The 22,873-nt window shown below is 42.5% G+C and overlaps 2 protein-coding genes across 3 annotated transcripts in view; one reads left to right on the forward strand and one right to left on the reverse strand.

Moving 5' to 3' along the window:
• The window catches only part of LOC115090938 (acyl-CoA synthetase family member 2, mitochondrial-like), a 115,790-nt gene that overhangs the window by 60,438 nt on the left and 32,479 nt on the right, over positions 1 to 22,873 (forward strand). The window contains exon 10 of the mRNA XM_029600629.1: positions 4,104 to 4,180. Coding sequence (XP_029456489.1) covers positions 4,104 to 4,180 — 77 coding nt within the window. The remainder of the gene's footprint in view (positions 1 to 4,103; positions 4,181 to 22,873) is intronic.
• LOC115090940 (chondroadherin-like) lies at positions 5,270 to 22,295 on the reverse strand. Of its 2 annotated transcripts, none has more exons than XM_029600631.1 (4): positions 21,494 to 22,295; positions 11,164 to 11,327; positions 9,050 to 9,195; positions 5,270 to 6,656 (listed from the first exon to the last, which is right to left on the reverse strand). In XM_029600631.1, the coding sequence occupies exons 1-3, from the start codon at positions 22,268 to 22,270 to the stop codon at positions 9,054 to 9,056; spliced, it is 1,083 nt and encodes a 360-aa protein (XP_029456491.1). In that variant the 5' UTR covers positions 22,271 to 22,295; the 3' UTR covers positions 5,270 to 6,656; positions 9,050 to 9,053. The 2 variants fall into 2 exon arrangements, with proteins under 2 accessions (XP_029456491.1, XP_029456492.1); XM_029600632.1 differs by lacking the exon at positions 5,270 to 6,656 and adding an exon at positions 7,086 to 8,574.

Genomic DNA, 22,873 nt, shown 5'->3' on the forward strand with positions numbered 1-22,873 from the left:
AATGGAATGTAACAGACCAACCCTATCGAGGGTCCCCAATCACCTTTAACACTTACCAATAGTCATACTTTCATAGGAGTCAATTTCATCCTTTTTAGCAGTACCACCTGCTGTTCTTCCAACTCAAAATGTTAGCAACCACCTCCGGGTCACCCTGGCAGCGTGAGTGTCATGAGCCTAACGCTATACAACAGGTCCAGCACATACCTGAGCCCGGTTTTTCATCCATCTGCACTCTGCTTCAGAGTGGGACAGCATCCAAATCTTCTTGGAGGCGTGGTGTCAAATAGCCAAGGACCTCTATGTCCTCCGAATCGTAGAATCTGAATGCCGTTTGTGTTTCTCCCGGCTACCATCTCCTCGTCACTGCTCGTATCTTGATTGACATCTGTCTCACTTGATGTCATTTCGCCGAGAAGTAAATCACTTCCTCACCAATAAACAATAGAACCAGTCTCTGCATGCCAGCATGGATGGGGTTTTTACCCACTAACCTCAAATTTTATCAAAATAAATTAGGATGCTGAGATGTTGTTAAATAACACTAAGATGTTATTAAATGACCATCATACTAGGCTTCATAGAGAGTGAATAACCACTTTGAGAAGATTGTGGATATATATATTAATTGCTGATTTTATTTGCATAAAAAATTATCAACATTTTTTTCAAGTTTATGGACTATGCGAGCACATCATAATAACCTATGATTATTTATAAGGTTGAGCTGCAAAGTGGTTATTCACTCTCGATGAAGCCTAGTATGATGATCATTTAATAACATCTTAGTGTTGCCTTATTAGCAGCTCTGAGAGTCTTTACCTAATACAGCGGTTCTCAACCTGTGGGTCGCGACCCTGGCAGGGGTCGAACGAACAAAACACAGTGGTCGCCTAAAGCCATCGGAAAATACATATTTCTGATGGCTTTAGCCGCTGAGAAGTCACGCTACCATCTGCAGCAGCGCTATTCAGCTGGAACGCACGCCGTTATGGATGCGCGTTCCAAACTGAATGCCTGCGCACATGCGCAGATGTGATTGCATCATCCGTCCGGGGCCTAAGGGGCGGGGGAAGCGGGGAGAACGCTCCACAGTCCATAGCAGCGCATTACATGTGTCCGGCGCTTGCTGATGTCATCAGTGGGTGGACGCAGCAAGCGCCAGAGGACAGAAGCCTAGGAGGCGGAGAGGCAAGAGGCGGAGAGCCAAGAGAGCCTGCGAGACAGCCTGCTGGTGTAAAAAAGGTTAATAATGTAAAAACAGTACACACACTATACACACAATACTGTGTAAGTGTAAGGTGCTTTGTGTGTAATCATTTCTGAATTGGTAAGCAAGAAGCAACCACAACCATCTCACTGAATTTGGCAGCATACTGTTGCAAAATATTGCACTGTTGTTTACTGTTATATTACTGTTGTTATATTTAAACCCATGCTATGCCATGGTGAAATGTTATTTATTGGAATTAGTAATAAATATTTCTCAACATATAATTAAATATTGTTTTTGTGATTAATCACTATGTTTAAATTATGTTTGATTTGTAGCAATGAGAATACATAATGCATATCAGGTATTTACATTCCGAATAATAACTGTAGCAAAATTACAGTTTTGAAGTAGCCACCAAAATTATTTTTTGGTTTGGGGTCACCGCAACATGAGGAACTGTATTGCAGGGTCACGGCATTAGAAAGGTTGAGAACCACTGACCTAATACCTTACAGTGATAACTGCATGCCTCCATCACCAGGGGATTCAAGTCCTTTCCCATACCTGGACAATTGACTAATCATAACGAGCTCTTGAGAATAAATGTTGCTTTCTCTCCAAATGATGTACTGTCTTCTACAAAATTTGGACTTTCTGGTTAATTTTGACATCTAATCTAGTACCTGCTCAGGGAATTAAATCCATTAAAGCAGGGTTAGAATGTCTGCAAGAGAGTGTTTCTGACAGCAGATTGAGCGTACACCATGATGTCGCTCATACACCAAATACTGACCTGGAGCAATTCTCATTTTGTCAAGACATATGGTGGCCGCAATTGCATGTGGTCCCATTAACCTGCATTTATATCTGTTATCTACATTGGAATCTCTCCTCTTAATGGGATCAGCTAACCCAAACTTTATCCACTGCAGTCCAGGCTTCCAAGGCGAAAATAACTCTGGAAGTAAAATCCCCACATAATTCAGGATGAGGTACCGCTTTGCACTCTTCCTCATCAAGTTTCACTAGTAATAGACACCTCCTAGGAAGGGGGGGGGGGGGGCTCACTCATATAGGGATTATTCCGATCCCATGAGCAGTGTCACTATCAGTTCATTCTGCTCGAATTAAAGGCGCTGTCAAGGTTAACATATCTTCTTCAAGGGAAAAGCCTCTTAATTCACACAGCTTACCAGGTGGCTATGTTTTATGTCAGCAAACAGGGAGCCTCTTGGATGATTTTCCACCACTACTGCTGATTGCCAGGACAGTGCAACAGTTGCTGCAAGACCATACTCATTTGCTTCTTATAGCTTTAGCGTGGCCCAGGCACACATAATTTGCATATCTCATACAACTTTCCAGCAGTGCCCCATAGATCTGGGGACAGACCCTATGTTGTTATCTCAGGATGAAAGGTTACTCTGACATCCAGGCCTTCCATAACTCAATCCAATGGTTTGGATGTTGAACTCTCAGTACTTGCTCATCAGTAGCATTCCTCTCCGCAGTTACCTCAGCTACAAGAGTCAGCAAGCTCAAATGTATTATATGCCAAATATACAATTTTTTGCATGATCAGGTAGTCCTTCCCACTCATCCAAAATTTTAACCAAAGGTTGCCTTGACTTTCCATAACAATCAATCAATCCATCATTATAGTCTACCTTTTTTCTGAGACCATGCTGGAGAAAGAGCCTTTCAGACCTTAGATTATAAAGGAGTCTTCCTCTAGTTTAGGAAAAGAACTCAACTGCATCGGCAGGCTTTGCATCTATTTGTTGTATATGACACTAACAGACTTGGCGTCAAAGTCACCCAATGTACATTGTCCAACTGGAGAGCAGAATGCGTTCAGCACTGCTATACCTTAGCAGGATTGGAGATCATAGACTCAGTTAAAGCTCATTGGCTCAGAGCTCTGGCTTCTGTTATTGCTCATCTTAGGGTGGTACCCTTTGAATACATTTGGAAAGCTGTAACTTGGTCCTCAGTTCACACCTTTACGTCCTATTGCTGTCTGAACAATCTCTCAGAGATTGACAGTAACCTCAGACAAGCAGTGTTGCAAAACCTGTTCTCACAGTAGTCTACTCTCCATGCTGGATTCCTGGTTGCTTACTCAGTAAACATTCTGCTGCAACCCTCAGCTTGGGACTCCCCACAGTTCATAGCTAATTCAGCCTGTTAATTGACAGAAAAAGCAAGTTTGCTTACCCTAAATGGTGTTTTCCATAGATAGCAGGGTGAACTAGCCCTGAGATGCCTGCCTCCCTCCCTGGAGAGTTTACCTAGCTATATTTACTATATATTAGGCTGAGGAGGCTCTCGAAGCACAACCTGCGTGAGAATTCCCGTACATGCTAAATAGAGCTCAAAGCTCTATTGACTATGAGAGACAAGTTCGTTCACTGCTGCTGTATGACATCACCCACAGATCATGGCTAATTCATCCTGCTGGCTATGGAAAACAGTTTGTGATAAGCAAACTTGCTTGTCCATGCTTAAAAGATCTTTTACCATAGGGTGCATAGCTCTCAAAAGATATATTGAGTTAGTCCAGTAAAAAGATGTCACCTACATCTTGTTTGTTAACTCTTGTTTTTCATAGGCACAGAATGGGGCAAAGAGTTTTTTAATAAGGTCTTCAGAATGTTGGTTCCCCTATTTAATTTAACAGTGGATAATATTGCCTACCATCACCCCCACCTCCCGCAGATATTTTGGGGTCCTTAGTGGAGTTATGCACAGAGGAAAACCAGTATGAAATTGGCAAGAGGGATCTCATGCAGTGAAATGCATATTCTTCAGCTGCATAAACTCCCACAACAGTATTGCCTCACCTTAGAAAGAAATCTTAAGCTTTTCTTCTCCTCACATTTTTCAGGGGTTATTGCAGGCTCTCCGGTTCCTCCTGAGCTAATGCGGAAGATTATATCTGACCTGAACATGCGAGAGATTGTGGTGAGTTGTTTTGTTTTGGTTTTCAGGATTTCCTAATCCAGGTGGACTGGTTTTAATATGCTCTGTAGACCAGGACACAGCCCAAATCCCTAAGGCTTTAGCTTCTGGATCCGCTTTCTAGTTCGCACATGCATGCACACTCACACATGCCCTTGCATGCTTCAAACACAAGTTTCTATGTGCAAAAGAGCTGCTCGCATTCTGTGTCCATTTGTGGACACTCTGAGCAGACACTATTGCAAAAAGACGAGGAAACTAAAAGCCATGGGAGAGGAAGACTGGTCCTGGCTGCCTAAGACTGGAAATCATTTGCGAACACAGGAACGTCATTAACAGACCGATACAATACCAACATGCTAAAAACTTGCATCCAAACTGGACACACTTTTTTTTAATGCATGCACAATCACCTCTCCTGGGTGCTCGATGCAATAAGCAAATGAGCTACCGTGCTAAAAAGGACACGTTAGGAATTAAATTGTGCATCCCTAGCGCGTCCATGGCTACCCAGGAGAAATGGCTATGGGTTAGGAAAATGGGCGCTCAGAAGAGAGCATTCATTTTCCTAACCCGACCGCCGGCAAGACATTTTTTTTTTCTCGTTGCTGCTTTCTGTGGTTCCTCTGACTTAATATTGTCACGATATTAAGTCAGAGAAACCATAGAAAAGCAGTATTTTCTGCTTTTCTATAAACTTTTGCTTGTTCCGGGGCTGGCATTAATTGAGGATAAAAATGTATGCGTTTTTACATAAGGGGGGACTAGCTAATAGCCTCATCAACATGGTATTTACATATGATGAGCACTATTAGCTACGTGCTGGTTTGGACACATGTTTTGGACGCGCTAATCCCCTCATTGCATAAGTGGTTATGAACGTGCGTCCAGAATGCACGTCTGACCATGGGTTAACCTGTGTGCTAGCCTGAGGGCACAGTATTGCATTGGCCAGTAAGTGATTATTTGGAGGTTGGGGGGGGGCGGTTTAAGGGGGATTATGCAAATTACCACTAACCACATACATGATCTTCATTTTCTTTCTCCACCACCCCATGCTGAAGACAAACAGGGACATATACATTATTTGCTTTGCAGGTCCAGATTTTATACACAGAGATCTAGATAAGAAAATATACCATTTTTTTCTATATAGAAGGAAGAAAATATACTATATTTTTTCTATATTGAAGGAAGAAAAAGTTTATCTCCTCGGAGAATCATTTACAATGTTACAGAGGAATAAATACATATATATATATTATTATAATGTTTTTAGATAAAAATATAATGCAGTTCTGTTTAATCTATTGTAAGATACTCCATGCCAGCAAAGGACAGCCATTTAGTTTTCTTGTCTTTGGCGAGTGGGGTGTGGGGACTGGCGGGGGGTGGGGAAGACGGTGGGATGGCAGTAGGAGATGGAGTGAGAGGGGACACTAGCTTCCATCCTTGACATCCTGGAATGCATTATCTGACATCCTAAAGCAACTTTGAGAGTTCAGCCAGTCAGATTATGCTTTATTTCAACATTCTGTGACCTCTTATTCTATGGCTAGTTGTGCTTTATGCAATGGCAGTCACTCTCTAGATGGGGCATAACTTAAGGGTTTATTATTTTTTTTAAACAGTAATGTTTGTTTATCCTTTTCAAGTAATTTGCAATACACTACTAGGTCTTTGCCCAATTATTTTTCATGGTATGTGTGTCTTGCTGTGCTATGGAGGCAATGTGGCTCTTAACTCATAAGAAATAATGCATTGCATTTATTGACTTGGTCAGCTTCTTTGGGAGGAGCCTATCCACCTTTTGCAGAGGTGAGAAGAAAATGTTTTCTTGTTGATTCTCTTTCTCCTGGGATGTCCCACATTTATGTATACCTGGGACTTTAACCATGACCTGCACAGATCACACGTTCCTGGGGTTGAATGTGGAGTTCCTGTCTGAGTTACAAAAGAATAGTTGTTGTTGTTGTTGTAGTTCTTTTAGAGGCAAGGATATGTGGTGTGGATTTTGTTTTTTTTCAAAATTTTGCATCTCTGTGGCAGTCTAGCTAGTCTCACTCCCTGTCATCATGAGATGAGCCATTCCTCTTTTTATAAGTCCCAAACCAGTTTGTTTTGCAAGAGCATGGGGTTTAGAAAACCAGGATCGATGCAACATCATATGATGGTGCTAGGTTGGCAGTGCTGACCAGGAAAGCAGTGAATCTGCTGAGAGACTAACTGCGTTTCATTGGCAGGATCTAGCTTAGTTTAGGGTTTTAGCTTCTGCTAAAATCCTTCCTGTAAAGCCGTGTAGAATTAAAACATTGGATCTCATCCTTCAGCCAGCCAGAAAGCCACTATAGCTGCAGATGGTTAGACAAATTGGAGAGGATTCTTGATTGGTGGGGGGAAACCCTATGGCTGGTCCTGGAAGAAGTCAGTAGTTTCTGATTTGCAGATAGCCAGTTGCCCGGACTGACCCTCTTCAAACCAGCAGCAGAACAGAAAATGCACGTTTATTGTATGCTTGTATTGGGAATGAAGGAGGTAGGGGGTTGGGATGAATTTGTTAGTTGGATTTGGCAGACTGTAAATAAATGAAATAAATATTTAATAAATAAGGGAGTTTTGGGAAAGGCTTAGGCAAGCCTGTACAGGAGGTTTTTTGAAGAATTTGGGGCTTAGGATTTTCATGGCATTTTTGGAAGTTGATTATAAAAGCTAGATTTAGAGAAATATCCTGAAAAAAGCTGAAAAATTCTCTAATTTTTAAAAAATGTTGGGGGGGGGGGGGGGTTTCCTTAGAGTTTTTATTGAAAAATTTTCCAAAAATCTACTAAAATACAAGGTAAACATATAAGGTCAAAAACAAAGGCAACATCAGAAACCCCATACCCACCCACCCACCCACCCTGCCCTTAATAACATCAAAGTTAGATGACTGGGGGTAAAAACCCTACACATCCAAATCCAACATATGCCTGCACATAGCATCATATTACCACAAAAAGGCTATTACAAAAAGGAGACAGAATTATGCAATGTAAAAATAAAGAAGGGACTATAGATTATGCATTGACAACATCGGTTGAGAATCTACCAAGGTCTTCTGCTCACCCTGGTCTTCCTTAGATCAGCAGGTAAGGTCGATGTACAAGATAGCCAGATAGCAAGAAAAGCTTCAAACGAGAGAAGGGCTTCAGTTTAATAGACCGAGACTCCAAACACAGCAAGCCCACCAATTTCTTAAGCAAAGGGCATTTTTAGGAGAGGACGATTCTAACCATCGCAAAAGGATGCATTGCATCCCAACTATGCAACACTTATATAAAAAAAAAAGGTCACCCGCTTTACCCAAAGAGGGAGTTTCCGGAGGATTACCCAATAAGCAAACCACTTCAGAGCATGCTATAGACGCGGCCCACCATTGGCCAATAAGCTGAAAAATTTCCCCCCAAAACCCTTGAATGAGGGGGCAATCTCACAGGGCATGGCTTAACATTGCATCCAAATGACCACATTTGAGGCACTTGCTGTGTTTGACAATCCCAGCTCTAAGAGCCTGGTATGGGAAATAAAGCATCCTGTTCAAAATTCAAAATTGCAGTTCCCTAAACATAACCCCCCTCAGAGGACCGATATAATGCATTCACACAAACAAACATGTCATCTTCATCTATATCAATACAAAGCTCCAAACCCCAAAGTTGGGCTAAAGAGGCCAAAAGGCTATAGGTTGAAACAGAATGTAAAAATTTATAGAGCCCTGATTGGCATATCAAATAAAACCGTTTAAATGCGCCAGATGTGTACTGAACAGTTTGAAGTTGATACTTAGGCAAAATATGACTCCGGATCTGGAAATAAATGAGATAATGATGTGACTGAAACCCCAACTGAGAAATACAGTAAGAAAGTGGGCGTACCTGCTTAGATTGCAAATCAATAAAAGGTAGGATCAGTGCTCTTCGTTTTTTTTTCAAGACCCCCATAAAAGGCCAGTTTATCCCCAGGAGGAAAACTAGGGTTTCCCTTGAGAGGCAATAAAAACGAGGTCTCCCAAGGTAGTGACAGCTGAACCCTTAAGAATTTTCAAGTAGCCTGGGCAGCTTGAATCCAAATGGAAGTAGCTAGGTATGGGGGAAGAGAGGTTCGGAAAGGGGAGCAACCAAAGCCCTCTCTAAATCTAAATCTGAGCATAAACTCATATTACCCAACCAATCTCCCACTTGTCTCAAGTTACAAGCGATATTATAAAAACGAATATTGGGGAAACCACCCCCGCCATCGTCCTTTGGTATCATAAGTTTTGCATGAGATAATCTGGGCTTCCTCCTTCTCCAAACAAATTTCAACCAAATCCGAGAAATCAATAACACATCTTTGCGGGATAAAAGAAGTGGATGCATCTGTAAAAGAAACAACAATTTAGGGAGCAGCATCATTTTCATGAGAGCTATACGGCCCAGAAACAAAACTGGAAAATGCATCCGACGTTCACAGGTCTAAATGTTGTCGTTGTAATCATTCCCACCTCTTGATGTCTGCCAACAGAGTTATTCCAGCAGAGAAACCCTGTTGCCTAGAAATGTGGGCAATGGTGACTGGACAATCTCACTGGAGAATATGCTGTGTGGTCAGCTAAAGAATTTTCAATGCAAGGTATACGAATTTATGTAAGAGGAATGTATGCAAGCATAGCTGTTTATAACTTTCTTGTATAAGCTATGTACACAGGACCTCTCTCACTCTCTGTCCCTATATTCGTCTTCATTCTTTGTTGAAGACGCATGCCTTTGGAACAGAATTTCATGCTTGAAGAGACACCTATGCACAGTCCCTACTGCTGCTATATGGATGTTTTGGGAGGAGCTTATTCTATACCTGATTAATGGCGGCTTCCTTTCTGGGATCGCTTGATGGGCATCCTGCAGCTGCGGAAGGCAGAAGTGTCGCGCAGCTGCTGCCTTTGGTACTGAGATGGGGTGGCACAGGTAGCATTTGTACGTGAGCTGCTGGACTCCAGCCATCTGGAAAAGGAGAGCATGTTTTAATTGACTGTTTTCCGGGGTTGTTGCTCTTCACCAGCCTAGAAGTAGCAAAAGCACAGAGGAGGCTGTAAAAGTGAGATAAACCACCTACAGAGTGCCAAGCAGAACCAGGAAGTACAGTTTTAAGTTAAACATCAGAAAATAATAGAGTCCTCCACTGCTTACCTGATCAATCGTGCAGCAAGAGGAAAATATTCCACCTAATCTATGCTTACCAAGATTTCTTTTTTAACCAATTGCATATGTGAAGTCAGATGAAGAAAAAGAAAGTTCACCTCTCCCAACCTAATTGCTAATTGTAGGTAATAAGAATAGATCCAATGCTCCTTACTTCATCACTGCTGATAACGAGAAGTCTTTCTTTCTGTACCAGGTACTGGTGTAGAGCAACAAAGACAAATGAAATGGGGATGATCTCCTCACTCAGCAGTGGAGTCCTTGATTGATTCCTCAAGTCTGCAAATTCAGATTGCAAGCTCCTGGCTAGAAAAGAGGCTGGCATGCTCCAGCATTCTGCAGAGTGTGAGTGTGTGAGTGTGTGAGTGTGTGAGTGTGTGAGAGTGTGAGAGTGTGAGAGTGTGAGAGTGTGAGTGTGTGTGAGTGTGTGTGAGTGTGTGTGAGTGTGTGAGAGTGTGTGAGAGTGTGTGAGAGTGTGTGAGAGTGTGTGAGAGTGTGTGAGAGTGTGTGAGAGTGTGTGAGAGTGTGTGAGAGTGTGAGTGTGTGTGTGAGAGTGTGTGTGTGTAAAAGGCTCAATGCAGGCCTCTCCATAGGAATGCAGGCACAAACTAATGCATCCCTCCTTGTTTGGCCACATGTAATGCAGGAAGAAATGAATAACAGAGTCTCCTTACCTGCCCATAGGTATCAGAGGACTGGGTGTTCCCTAGAGATGTGCAGGGAAAAAAAATTTGTTTTGGGTTTGTTTGTTTTTTGGGGGAGTCATTTTTTTGGGGGGGAGGGGGTTCCCCTGGATATCATTTCTTTGAATGTTTATTTCACTTCTGTAGTTTGTACAAACAAAATAAATACGTTTACGTTACGTTATGCTTTACACTCCTTGTAAATACGTTTACGTATTTACAAGGAGTGTAAATACGTTTACGTAAATACGTTTACGTTTTACGTTACGTTATGCTTTACACTCCTTGTTATTTGTAAACCGGGTTGATGTGATGCCTATCATGAAACTCGGTATAACAAAAACAATAAATAAATAAATAAATAAATATTAAAAAATGAAACTGGGCCATCTCAGACCCCTTGAAACCCCATCTCACCCATCCCCAAAGCGCTGGGGCTATCCAACCCTCACTTACCTGATCCATAAGGGTCCGCCATGGCCTGGTCCTCTCCTTGAACTGCAGGCTTGATGCCCAGCCTGACACTGGGCCCAGCCCTGGCAGGAAGACTTAGACCTCACTCCGGGACCCAGCCTAAGGCCTAGACCCAATGCTGGGGCCTGGACTGAAGCCTAGGCTCACTACCAGGGCCTGGCCTGAGGCCCAGTCTTGGTGCAGAGGCCCAAACCAGGCCTCCAACATAATCTCTCTTCTTTGATTCTTCAAAAAATGAAATGTCCGCTTTAAGGACACGTCGCAGTGTGCTGTAGTGAAGCATCAAAAAATAGTGAAGATGTCAGAAGCCTGATCTAAGCCTTGGCAGTGGGACCAGGCCTTGAGCCAGCCCTGGAGTCAGGCTTAGACATCGGCAGCAGGATCAGGACTGGGCCTTGAGTGGGGCTTTGGAGCCGGGGCCAAGCCTCAAGCTGGGCCCCAGCTTTTTCCTTTTTTTTTTTCTCCAAAACAAAATGAAAATAAAACCAGTGAAATCTCTTTGGCTTTTATTTTGTTCTATTTTGAAAATGATGTGAATCTTAATAGTAAATGTCATTGACATTTTCCTAGTTTCTTTCAAACAAATACACACCTCTAGTGTTCTCTCACTTACTTGCGCAGCGGTACCAGTGAACAAGAGCAGTGCCAGGGGTTATTGGACAAGGTCAGATTCTCCAGTTTGGAATAAGGGAAGTTGTCAGGCAGCTGGCTGAGTTTGTTGTTCCCCATATGTAAGGATTTCAGAGTTGTGACTCCAGTGAAGGCTTTATCAGAGAACTGAAAAAGAAAGAGAGACAATGTCAGAGTCACACTAGGACTAGCAATAGAAGTTATTTTTCCACCCAGCCAGGCAGGCTGCACTCTGGAAGCAATATTGCCACAAATTCTGCTTTAATGATAATATTTCTTATCTCATGGTAAACATTCTATAAGCAAAGAGCTGCTTACAGCCTGTGCTAGGGGGAACTCTTCCACACCACACAAGTCAAAATCGAGGTCACCCTAATAAAGGAATCCCCAGACTAACCATATCATGAATGATGTCATGGGGAGAGGCTGCTGGAAAAGAAATGTTTGTCTTTCAAAAACCTAATGTGGGTTTTTGGTAGCCACAGAAAGTGACCACTGTACAGATGAATGCAGAACTGGCACGGTCTTCTGGCCGAGAGCCTGTGGTGGGACTTGCTCACACCTCCGTCCTGCAGACCAGGTTCAGGAGAGAACTGTGGCACCTTTCTTCGGCTGGAGTTTGACTTGGATTTTGGCCCGGATCTGGAGTCCCTGCCTTGCACCCCTCCCTCCCTCTTGCTCCTGGATTTGTTGATGGAACTACAGTGTGGTTGTGGAGTTTGGCAAAGCCCATTGAACAACTAAGCGGAAATTTATACTTGGTATAAAAAGCAGAGGCATCCATCCAAACGTTTCTCCTGACAGCTCTGTCCTTCTCTCCTAATTCCTTTTTTCTCTGCTCACTATCCAGTCCCTTTAAAATAGCTCCTACCAGCTACGTCTCTTAAAATACCAGTTTTGCCTACTCTGCTCTGTTTTTCCTTTCTTGGTCTTAATCTTTTCTTATTTTTTTCCCAAAAGGATCTTATTTGTTACATGTTTTATACCCATTTTGAATTAGAGGTGTCTTCAGTTCACCCCTTTTTGGTTTTGCTAACAGCCTTCTGCTCATGTCGCTCTTAGGCGCTTTCTACCATATTCAGTCTGGATGCATTCGGGTGGCAGCAACATGGTTTTCTACCCAATCACTCCCATCAGGCTAGATGAGCCTAATGATGCTTATCTGCCACAATATTTTGTGTTTATTTTTCTATCAGCATCCCCCTCTCTTAGATCCAGAGTGATGCCAATATCAAAGTAGGAAATGCCTTCAAAACTTGAGCTAGCTATTTTGCCTTGAAAATTAAATAAGTTAGAAAAGAAAAGGGGACTCATGATCAGTTTTTCTCCTATTGAATTATTAAAAAATATTTTTTGTTAGTCCTGCCACTAAAACATCAGTACTAACAAGATAAATATTCCCTTTCCTAGCTTGTAGACAGATGGACTCAGGACCAGTGGGTTTATGCTTCCCTGCCAGCAAATGGAGACGGAGCAAGCTGACATCATAGTATACATAGCCCTGCAGTGACCCCCAGCCTGCCAATATTCTTCGTCTCCAGCAGATGGTGGACGTGCATCTCCCTATGGGGATTGCTTGAGCTTTTTGGAAGGAGAAATTTGAAATTCTAAATTCAGGAAAAGAAAGCCCCGCTCTCCTGCGGGGATACCTAAAGGCCTCTCCCTCAGTTGAGAATTCCTGAGGTGATTTCCGTGGGCCCTCAGAGGTGTGCCTTGGTCCGGTAGCTGGGTTTCCCAGTGTGGAATTAGCTGCTAGTTCAGCTGAAAGGCATCGGGTACAGGAGGCTGAGCACGGCGATGATGGCAGATGCCCTCTCCCCTGCAGCCAGAGACTGTCTCTGAACTCAGCCAGTAAGCGCTGAGCTCAGGTAAGGTTTACAAAAAAAAGGAGAACGTTTTATCTTGAATCAGAGACAGTTAGAGGGGTTTCAGGGCTTCCTCTGGTCTCTGTGCTCAGTGCACCATCCCAACGTTTGTTCCCACTCCCGTAGGGGTTGGGGAACTGGGCAGCCTGGCAGGTTGAGTAGCCCCAGGTGGGCTAGGCCCTGCACTTCCCTGACTGCACTGACATTATCACAGAGCGTAAGGTTTCCATGTAAAAATGAGTCACCTTCAAGTAATGGCTGACCCTCTTGAGACCCAGGATGGGGCAAAAGGAGCCCTCCTTCTTGGGCACAACAAAATAAATGGAATATCGCCCCACACTTTCTTGAGACGTGGTCACCAGAACCACTGCCTGCTTCTTCTGCATGGAGTGGCAAGGGGACACCATGAACATGTCCCGAGGAATACTGTGAAATTCCATACATACCCTTCTCATAAAACTTCCAGGAGCCACTGGTCTGACGTGACCTCAACCCTCCATTAAAAGAAAGGGAGACATCCCCCTATTTCCTGTTCCGGAAGGCGGATCAGCAAACCTTCATTGGGAAGCTCAGAAAGGTCCACCATGCAAGCCTGCTCCTCTCTTGGCTGTTGGGGATGAAAGGAGACCTGCCAAAAGGCCAAGTCCACTGAAAGGTCATCTCTCTGTAGGGACAAAAATGCCTGGAACCCCGGAAACGACCCCTTATACCAAAGGGGCATCGTAACTGCTTCTTATTCTCCGGCAACCAAGGCACCGGAGACTCGCCCCACTTACTCGCTTTGATACAGACTGAGGAGACTCTGAGCCATGCCTGTGTGGGAAGTCCTGCACATGCTCAGTAGAGTTCAAAGCTCTATTAGCTTGGAGAGACAGATCCGTTCAGTGCCTCCAGATGAAATCACCTCTCTACCTGTGCAACATGAAGCTAGGTTGAGAGAACATTGTACAAATCTCATCTTTGTGTGGGTTTCCTCACTCTGAAGGACATCAAATCTTCATAAGAGTGTACTGTTCTGTTCGTACGTCTCAGTCTGCATGTAAAAGTGGCCCCTAACCCCTATACTACTACCTAAACCTCACCTCGAGTTACTAGGTGGGCCTCCTATAGCAGCATAAATAGCTAACTACTACAAGGCCCTTGTAGATAATCTATCTCTCTCTTTCTCTCTCTCTCTCTCTCTCCTTTAATTCAAATGTGTTATCAGATAGCTGTCTATATACCTCTTTTCTATGGGTTTAATTACAATAAGGGTGAAAAGAAATAGCCCTTATATCATTGATTACAAAAAAGAATCAAAATTTTTGAGTGGGAAGTTTATCTAAAGAGGTCTTCCTTTACATTGTATTCAATGAGCCCTCTACAATAACTGTGAATTGTTATTTAATACTTCCCTAAAAAAGACTGAAGACGAAAATATGATGACCTGTGCTTTACTCCATTCTATGTTGTCTAACAAGATTGTTAAAATTATCAAAAGTAATTGGTCCATGATTTCTCTCTTACCATTGTTTCAAACAAAAGAATTAAGCTTTGCATATTCACAAGACAAGAACGTATTTATATGCTGCCAATGCTGAAAGACAAACAATCAACCATAGCAGAGGAGAAAGTTTTGGGGCATCATAAATGTGGATGCCGCTCATTCTTAGGCGAATTTTAAAAGCCTTAAGTGCGCCAAAGCCGGGAGATATGCTCTGAAGTCACAGATTTTAAAAGGTGCCGCGTATGTGCTTATTTCTTGGTATGCACACAAATATTTTTTCCAGAAAAGGGGCAGGGTGTGGACGTGCTCTGGGCGCAACATGGTCATTTTAGGATTTATGAATGAAACCAGGGTATAAATACACGCACAAGCACGCGCCGGGGTCTCCTACCGCGTAACGTCTGCTATGCTATGCTAGGCTAGTCAGCGGGATTTTAAGGGTCAGGGCTAATGGGGTAAAAGGGAGGCTAAGTAACTTGGGGAGGGGGGTTAGGAAGTCCTATCCTTTACTTGGGCAAACTGGGAACAAACTGGTGATACTGGTAATTGCGTCGGTGCACGTGTCTCCTAAAATCCCCACACTTATCTGGTAGAGGTGGCATTTGTAGGCACATGCACGTGTCCATATAAAATTGTGCGCACCTGTACGCGCAATACAACTTATTTTATACCATTCATGCATATTTGCGCATATGTGTGTGTATATGCACTTGTGTGAGCTAAAGAGAAATGGAGATTAAGAAAGTATATTTTGAATATCTCCTATTTTTAATTTAACTTGAAATCTTCAGACTCTTTCTAATTGCAAATATTTCTCATTGTTGCATAAGATGTGTCCTGATGCAGCTGTTGGTAAAATGCGTGCAAATTCAGTGTTTGAGTTCAAGTTTATTCAGGTGATATCTTTGAAACATTATAAGTGTACATAAGGACATTATAATCTCACACACGTGTATATTTACCTCCTCTAAATGTAGATTTCCCTACCAATTTTCAGAATTCTCTGCTCCTCCAAGTTTAGCTAACCTTAATTACGTAACCTCCTTAGATATTTGTTACTTGTAAAGACTAATTTGTTATATGTAAAAACTAATGGTTTAACTGTTCCTCATATAATCATGCAATAATTGTAAAGCCTGTTGCTAAATTTTTGTTATCTGTAAACCGATGAGATGTTCCCAACGTTCGTCGGTATATAAAAGCCATTAAATAAATAAATAAATAAATAAACAAACAAACAAACTCTACTTTGCTAAGTGGCTTTGGCTTTCTGATGAGCTTTGCTAGTATAGTGTTTGAGGTCAAGATTATCTATTTATTTGTTTTATTTAGATTTATATTCCACTTTTTTCAGCACTTCAAAGTGGATTACATTCAGGTACTGTAGGTATTTCCCTATCCCCCAGAGGGTTTACTTCCCTATCCTCAGAAGGTTTACAATCTATCGCAGAATGGTGAATGCACCGAAAACAGGGGGGGGGTCCTGCAGAAGCCGGCAGCTTTAGCATCCAATAGCGCCACTGTGAAAGGTGGTGCTATTGGGCACGCTACTGGCAGCAATAAGGTTACTACCCTTATCGCCACCAGCAAAGACATCATGGAATCTGCCCCTCAACTCCATTCCTAGCAAGCTATCACATGCAATAAGCATTTGAAAATGACTCCCTAAGTTTGTACCTGAGGCAATGGAGGGTAAAGTAACTTGCCTAAGGTCACAAGGAGTGACAGTGGGACTCAAACCCTGGTTTCTTGGTTCATAGCCCACTGCTCTAACCACTAGGATACTCCTTGCATATAGTTTTGAAATTTCACCTTGCTCAGATAAGCAGATGTTCAAGCAGCTTTGCTAGTGCTCCTATGCAATATGTTTGAGGATTATTTTATCTGTTGGTTTTGAACACTGAGTTTTTAATTTTTTCACAAAATATAAAAAAGAGGAAGGTTTTTATGACCTAAGTTTGAAGCTTTTATGGATGGTAAATTTAACTATCTGTTTTTCTGAGGTTTTTTCCCTCCCTATTTACAAAATATTTGACATAGTTCATATTAGAAAACTGAACTTAAAAAATGTGAATTTAAGAATTGAATGGCAAGGATTTTGAAATAAATAGGTGTAATGGAGATAGTCATATGCAGTGTTAAGAATTTATTTTGTGAAGCTTATTTCTTAATATTTCCTTTGGAATTGCTTCACTTGCCTCTTTCTTTATTTAGATGCCTGGACTTGGGGTATGCTATGTCTTCACACTTAACAACAAAATTAGCTACTGAAAAAAAACCCATCCCCCCAACCTTTCCTCCCTATTTCTTCTCCCATGCCATCATTTATTTATTTATTTATTTATTTAGGGTTTTTATATACCGACATTCTCGATATACATATCAAATCAAGTCGGTTTCCATATAACAAAACTGTCGCCGGTAAGGCGTTACATTAAACAATAGACAAAGTATTGAACAGAGAACGTGCAGCGTAACATTAAACAATCAACAAATTATTGAACAAAAGAACGTAGATCAATAAATATTAAACGTAATATCATTCTCCCTCCCCCTCTCCTAGGGATGCTTTATTTCTCTTTCCATTTTTGCAGGGGCAAAGACAGAAGTGAAATTTTGGGGGCCCAAAAACATGGTGGCCACCGTGACCAGTCCCCATCCTTTACCCTATCCTACTTGGGCCTTCCTGGCAGGGGCTACAAAACCTTTATAATTTATGGCAATACTCTGTATCTCTTGTCTCTTCACTCTCCCAGCTGTGTCCCTGCTGTTTGTCACTCTCCCTCTGTGGCTGCTGAAGAGCAATTATGTAAATAAGCTTTCACCCAGTCCAGGCATTTTGGAACTTTTTGGGGGGAGGGGGGGTGAAGGGGAGATTAAAATCTTTGTTGACTTTTGGCCTCAAACCTTTACACTCTAGCCCAGGGGCAGTGGTGTTTCCCATTCAAGCTAGCCTCCTTAAAGGTCCAATAGATCATGGACAGGCAGTAATTCCAGTGTCTCTAGGCCCTCTATCTGCTGCATCTTTAAGAGTCTGTCTCAGATGTGACATTGCGTGCAGCTAGGCATGGGGCCTTATGCTAAAAGTGAGGGGGCATAGCTCCCGCCAGCCGCTTCCTGGTTATGCCTATGCATTTCTGTATCACCCAGCTTCTCTGCTTCCTTTCTCTCACTTCCGCCTTGCTTTAACTCTGCCAAGTGTTTTACTTACTTTGGAGACATTGATATAAAAATAAACATATTCCTCAACTCTAAATTTTTTCCTAAGCTGCTTAATTAAGGAAGAAGCCTTGGTTATTGGGGTTTTATGCCTTGTCCCAAACACTGTCTTCTTTTAAATGTTTGGTTTTTTTTTTTGGGAGGGGAGGGTAGAACAGCTATTCTGAAAACTTGCTAACACCTTTGTCTCAGTTCAGACACTTGGCATCTTTTAAGACAGAGATAGTCCTGTTTACATCTCTCGCATTTGTGCTTCTTGAGCCTCACTCTTGGTGGTTGTCTCCTTTGGCATTGCTTCTTTTGCATCTCGGTCTCACCATTAATAATGGTTTCTTCCTGTGAAAGCACGAAGCTCTGCTCCTCTCTTTGGGTGTGGAAATCAAACGATTGCATTGAGTCTTCTAGAAAGTTGGAGATTTTACCTTACAGAAATCAGTTTACAACCTTAGAAAAAGAGTTGAAGGATGACCCCCTGGGCAATTTTGAATGATGCTTTTTCAATAGCTTTATCAAATAAAAGGTGGGGGGTTTATTCCCTGTAAAGTTTGGTTAGCTGGGGCTCTGCTGTGTAGGAGATAACCTGATATTTTGCTCTAGGGTCTGTGGTATTGGTGTTGATCTGATTCCACCTCTGAAGTGTTAAGAGTTCTAACTGGGTAGGTCTGGCACAGCAGTACTTTGGGACACAGTCTGTAGGTAGATATGTGTCCAAAGTTTGGGAGCAGCATGGGCTGGAGTGCAGAGGTAACGTAAGCTGGAGTGAGGAAACAGAGTAAGCAAGAGTACAAGTACCTCAGAGGTTATAGCTCAGGAGCAGTGAGGGCAAAGTGCAAAAATCGATCCCTTGACAGTGTGAGCTAGGCTTCCCTTTAGCTATTGGGCACAATTTGCTTCCCCCTGACATAGCCCTAAATACATATCCTTGGCCAATTTGCTCATTGAGGAGTGTGGTCACTTCACATAACCTGCCAGTTCCCAGAGCCACCAGGGTCATCTGAGGGCTAAAGGGGTTAATGCACCACTCTGTTCTCCCATATAATTCCGAGTTTGAATGTTCTGACATTGAGTTGTATAATTTTCTTGCTATTTTAAGCCTTATATATAAATGTAACAAGTTTCCAGTTCCCCAGTGTGGTGATGAGTGATATGGTACTGCCACTGATATGGTCATTCATAACTTGGTTTCTCAGCAGGGAATTATGGTACACTGTGCAGAGACTAGCTCCATGTTATCAAATGACACACCATCTCAATATTGCAGTATTATATAACACGATGTTGAAAGAATAAATGGGGGAAAAGAGAGGAGCATGCTTTGCTGCTTTAAATAGCTGCTTAGTTATAAAACCATAAATATTTCTATATGGTTCGTTCTTGTATTTCTTTATTTAGCTGGGCTATCTGAATGCTCCTCTACCTCCTTCTATAGAAACAGGGACTTCTTTTTCAGCTAGGATAAGGGTTTCATTGGAGAGACCTCATCAATAAACAAACCTTCCTTCATAAAGTGTTTGAAAAACTGTTTGCGTATGTGAGTGTGTGTGTCTACCTTGGTGCTCATATCTGTATATGTGTGTCTGCGTGTTTGTCATTTTGCCTATTTGTATCTAACTAATTCTAATGATCATTTATAACCATCCATGGCTCTTCTTCCCCTCACCTACCAAATAGCTCTGTTCTTCATCCAGGGGTAGGTAAACATTTTGTAGTTCAGGAAGTTGGTGGGCCTTTGAGATCTGTTCCTATGTGAGTAGGTAGTGTCTGTCCCTCTCCTAGAACCCACATCTACTGTATGAAGCCGTTTCATAATGCCAGTGCTAGCATGCAGGATGGGAGGAACAGCAGTTTATAAGGAAGAAATGAATCACATTTTTCTTTAGGAATATAGCTTCAGGTTTGGGTAAGGATTTTATAAGACTTCAGTATTAAAACTGATTTCAATCCATGGGGAAGGGAGAACAAAAAAACCTTGAAGCTCTGCTCCTCTCTTTGGGTGTAGAAGTCAAAGGATTGCATTGAGTCTTCTAGAAAATTAGAGATTTTTCCTTACAGAAATCAGTTTACAACCCCCAGAAAAAGATTTGAAGGGTGACCCTCCCCCCCTTGACAATTTTGAATGTTGTTCTTTCAATGGCTTTATCAAATAAAAGGGCATTTTTTTTTCCTGTAAAGATAGTTGACTGGGGTTCTGCAGTGTTGGTGGTAACCTGGTATTTTGCCACAGGGTCTGTGGTATTGATAGTGGTTCGGGCTTTGTGGGCTGCTTAGATATAAATGACGCTACCTCTGAATATCAGAGTGTTAACTTTCTAACCAGGCAGAGGTCCAGCAGAGCGTGCTTTGGGCTGTAGCCTGTGAGTAAAGGTGACCAGAGTTTGGGAGCAGAATGGGCTGATGTGCAGAAGCAGCGTAGGCAGGACAGAGGAGTACAAGTTACCTCAGAGGACACAGCTCAGGAGCAGTGTAGACCAAGTGCAATTGTTGATCCTTTGAAAATGTGGGCTAGGCAGCCTTTTAGTCGCTGGGCACAATTTTCTTTCCCTGACTTGGCCCTAAATGCATATCCTGGTCTAATCTGCTCCCTTAGGGATGTGTTTGCCTAAGTGTTATCAGGGTCATAACTTGCCAGTTTCCAGAGTCAACAGGGCAGTCTGAGAGCTAAAGGGGTTAAGGCACCAGTCTCTTCTCCCATATAGCCCCCAAGTTCAAACGTCCTGACATTAAGTTGTATCATTTTCTTGAAATTTTAAGCCTTAAATAATATGAAACAAACATGTCCAGTTCCCTAGTTTGGTGAACAGTGATAAGATACTGCCACTGACATGGGCATTCATAACTTAGAGACACATAAGATATCCCCCCATTCTCCCAGCAAGACATTGCGGTGCATTGTATAGAGAATTGCTTTATGTTATCGACTGACACACCATCTCAGTATTGCAATATTATCTATATGTATGACGCTGAAGAAGTAAAGGGGAAAGAGAGAGGGGTGTGTTCTGCTGCTTTAAATAGCTGCTTAGTTATAAAGCTGTAAATATAATTTCTATATGGGTTATTCCTATATTTCAGTATTTAGCTGGGTTATATGAATGCTGCTGTATCTCCTGCTATAGAAACAGGGACTTCTCTGTCGACTAGCATAAGGGTTTCACTGGAGAGAGCTCATCAATAAACAAACCTTCCTTCATAAAGTGTTTGAAAAACTGCATTTGTGAGGGTTGTGTCTGTCTTGGTGCTCACATCTGTATATGTGTGTTTGTGTATTTGTCATTTTGTCTAACCATTACTAATGACTCTTTGCAACCATCCCTCCATGGCCCCTCTCTTTCACCCGCCCTCCTCCGTAGCCCTGTTCGTCAGTCGGGTAGGTAAACATTTTGTTATTCAGGAAGTTGGTAGTCTATTGAGATCTCTTACTACGATGGGTGGATTAACTGGTTGCCCATGGACCTGTACCATTTAACTGGATTGTGATAAGGCTCACTATACACCTGCCACTTGTGAGTAGGTAGTGTCTGCCCCTGTGCTAGAACTCACGTCTACTGTATCAGAATTTCAGTGCTAGCATGCAAGATGGGAAGAATTGAAGTTTATAAACAAGAATGAAGCTTATTAAAGTCTCTTGATATTTTGATCAAATTTTTCTTTAGGAACATAGCTTCAGATTTGAGTAAAACATTTATAAGGCTTCAGTATTAATTCTGATTCCAATCCATAGGGGAGGAACGAAAACAACTTACCCGCTCAAGACCCATATTGTCCATATAAAGTGACTCCATATAGCGTCCAAAACTCTGGAAAGCATAGTCAGGGATGAGCTTCAGAGGATTGTGAGAAAGTTTCAGATCTTCCACCACCCGCAGTTTGCTCATGGCTGCAGTGGGGTAACTAGTTAACTGGTTATTATCCAGGTGGAATATGGCTAAGTTTTCAACTTCATCCAGAGAGCCGGGTTGAATGGTGGCGATGTCGTTGTTGGAGAGGTACAACCAACGTAGATCCTTGGCACCACTGAATGTGCCAGGTCTTACCTCTTTGATTTTATTGCTATTCAGCTGTAGAACAAAGAGGTTGACCAGTGGAGACAGGAAGCCTTTGGGTAGGTCGAGGATTTTGTTGTGGTCCATGTATAGGTAGGTAAGTACACCCAGGTCATTGAAGGCTCCTTGCTTAATCACACTGATGTCATTGTTGGACAGGTACAAGTAGACAAGTTGTTTCAGACCTCGGAAGGCTCCTGTTGAGATCTCTTTTATCTGGCAGTGCTGGAGGTGCAAAGAAACCAGTCCTTTCATCTCCCTGAAGGAATTGGTGGCCAGTTTGGGAAAGTTGTTCCTTTGCAGGTTCAGAAGCTTCGTCTTCTCAGATACTTTAGGGATCTTTCTAAGCCCAGCACTGTCACAGATTATATGCTGAAGGTCCCCTCCATGGCAGTGGCAGTTTTGGGGACATGCCTGCAAGAGAGTGATGAGGCAGACCAGCAGGCTGAGCCTCAGGAGGAATGCTGTGCGATCCATGGCCACTACTGAGCTCAGATGGGAGCAGCAGTGAGAGAAGGGAGGGGAGAAAGATGGAAAAAGTGCATCTGAGCTGAACACAGACCTATTTATAACGTTATTAAAAAGCAGAGTCCCTTTCCAAAAACCACAGGCAACAGCCAGACTCTTATGTGGAAGCAACTGATTTTTGGAACTCGGTGTGAAATTAACCCCTTCAGGACTACAGCAGCATACAAGAGAAGTTGGTTGCATAGTGGATGAGCACTAAGAATAAAGGCTAAAGCAGGAGCTATACAAATACACCTCTTGTTAGGAGATATAAACTGTGTTCCCTGTACTTTTGAGTGGGAACTGGGGGCTGGTTGTTTCAGAAAACTTGACAGAAATGAATGACTTTAAAGTCTTTGGAAGAAACTGCTTTGGAGGCTGCATTTTTAGGCTTACTGGCATAGTATCATGCCGAACTGGGTATGAGGCAGATGGAACACTGATTATAGCTTATGATACAGAAAAACACTAGCCTGGCGTTCAAAATGTAGAGTGGAGGGAGCACACCACTTGGAGGATGTTTATTTTGTGGGGGTGATGGGAGGGCAAGGGAAGGATATTGGCTTGAAACCT

Source organism: Rhinatrema bivittatum, chromosome 4 (genome assembly GCF_901001135.1).
Source record: "Rhinatrema bivittatum chromosome 4, aRhiBiv1.1, whole genome shotgun sequence".
NCBI lineage: Eukaryota > Metazoa > Chordata > Amphibia > Gymnophiona > Rhinatrematidae > Rhinatrema > Rhinatrema bivittatum.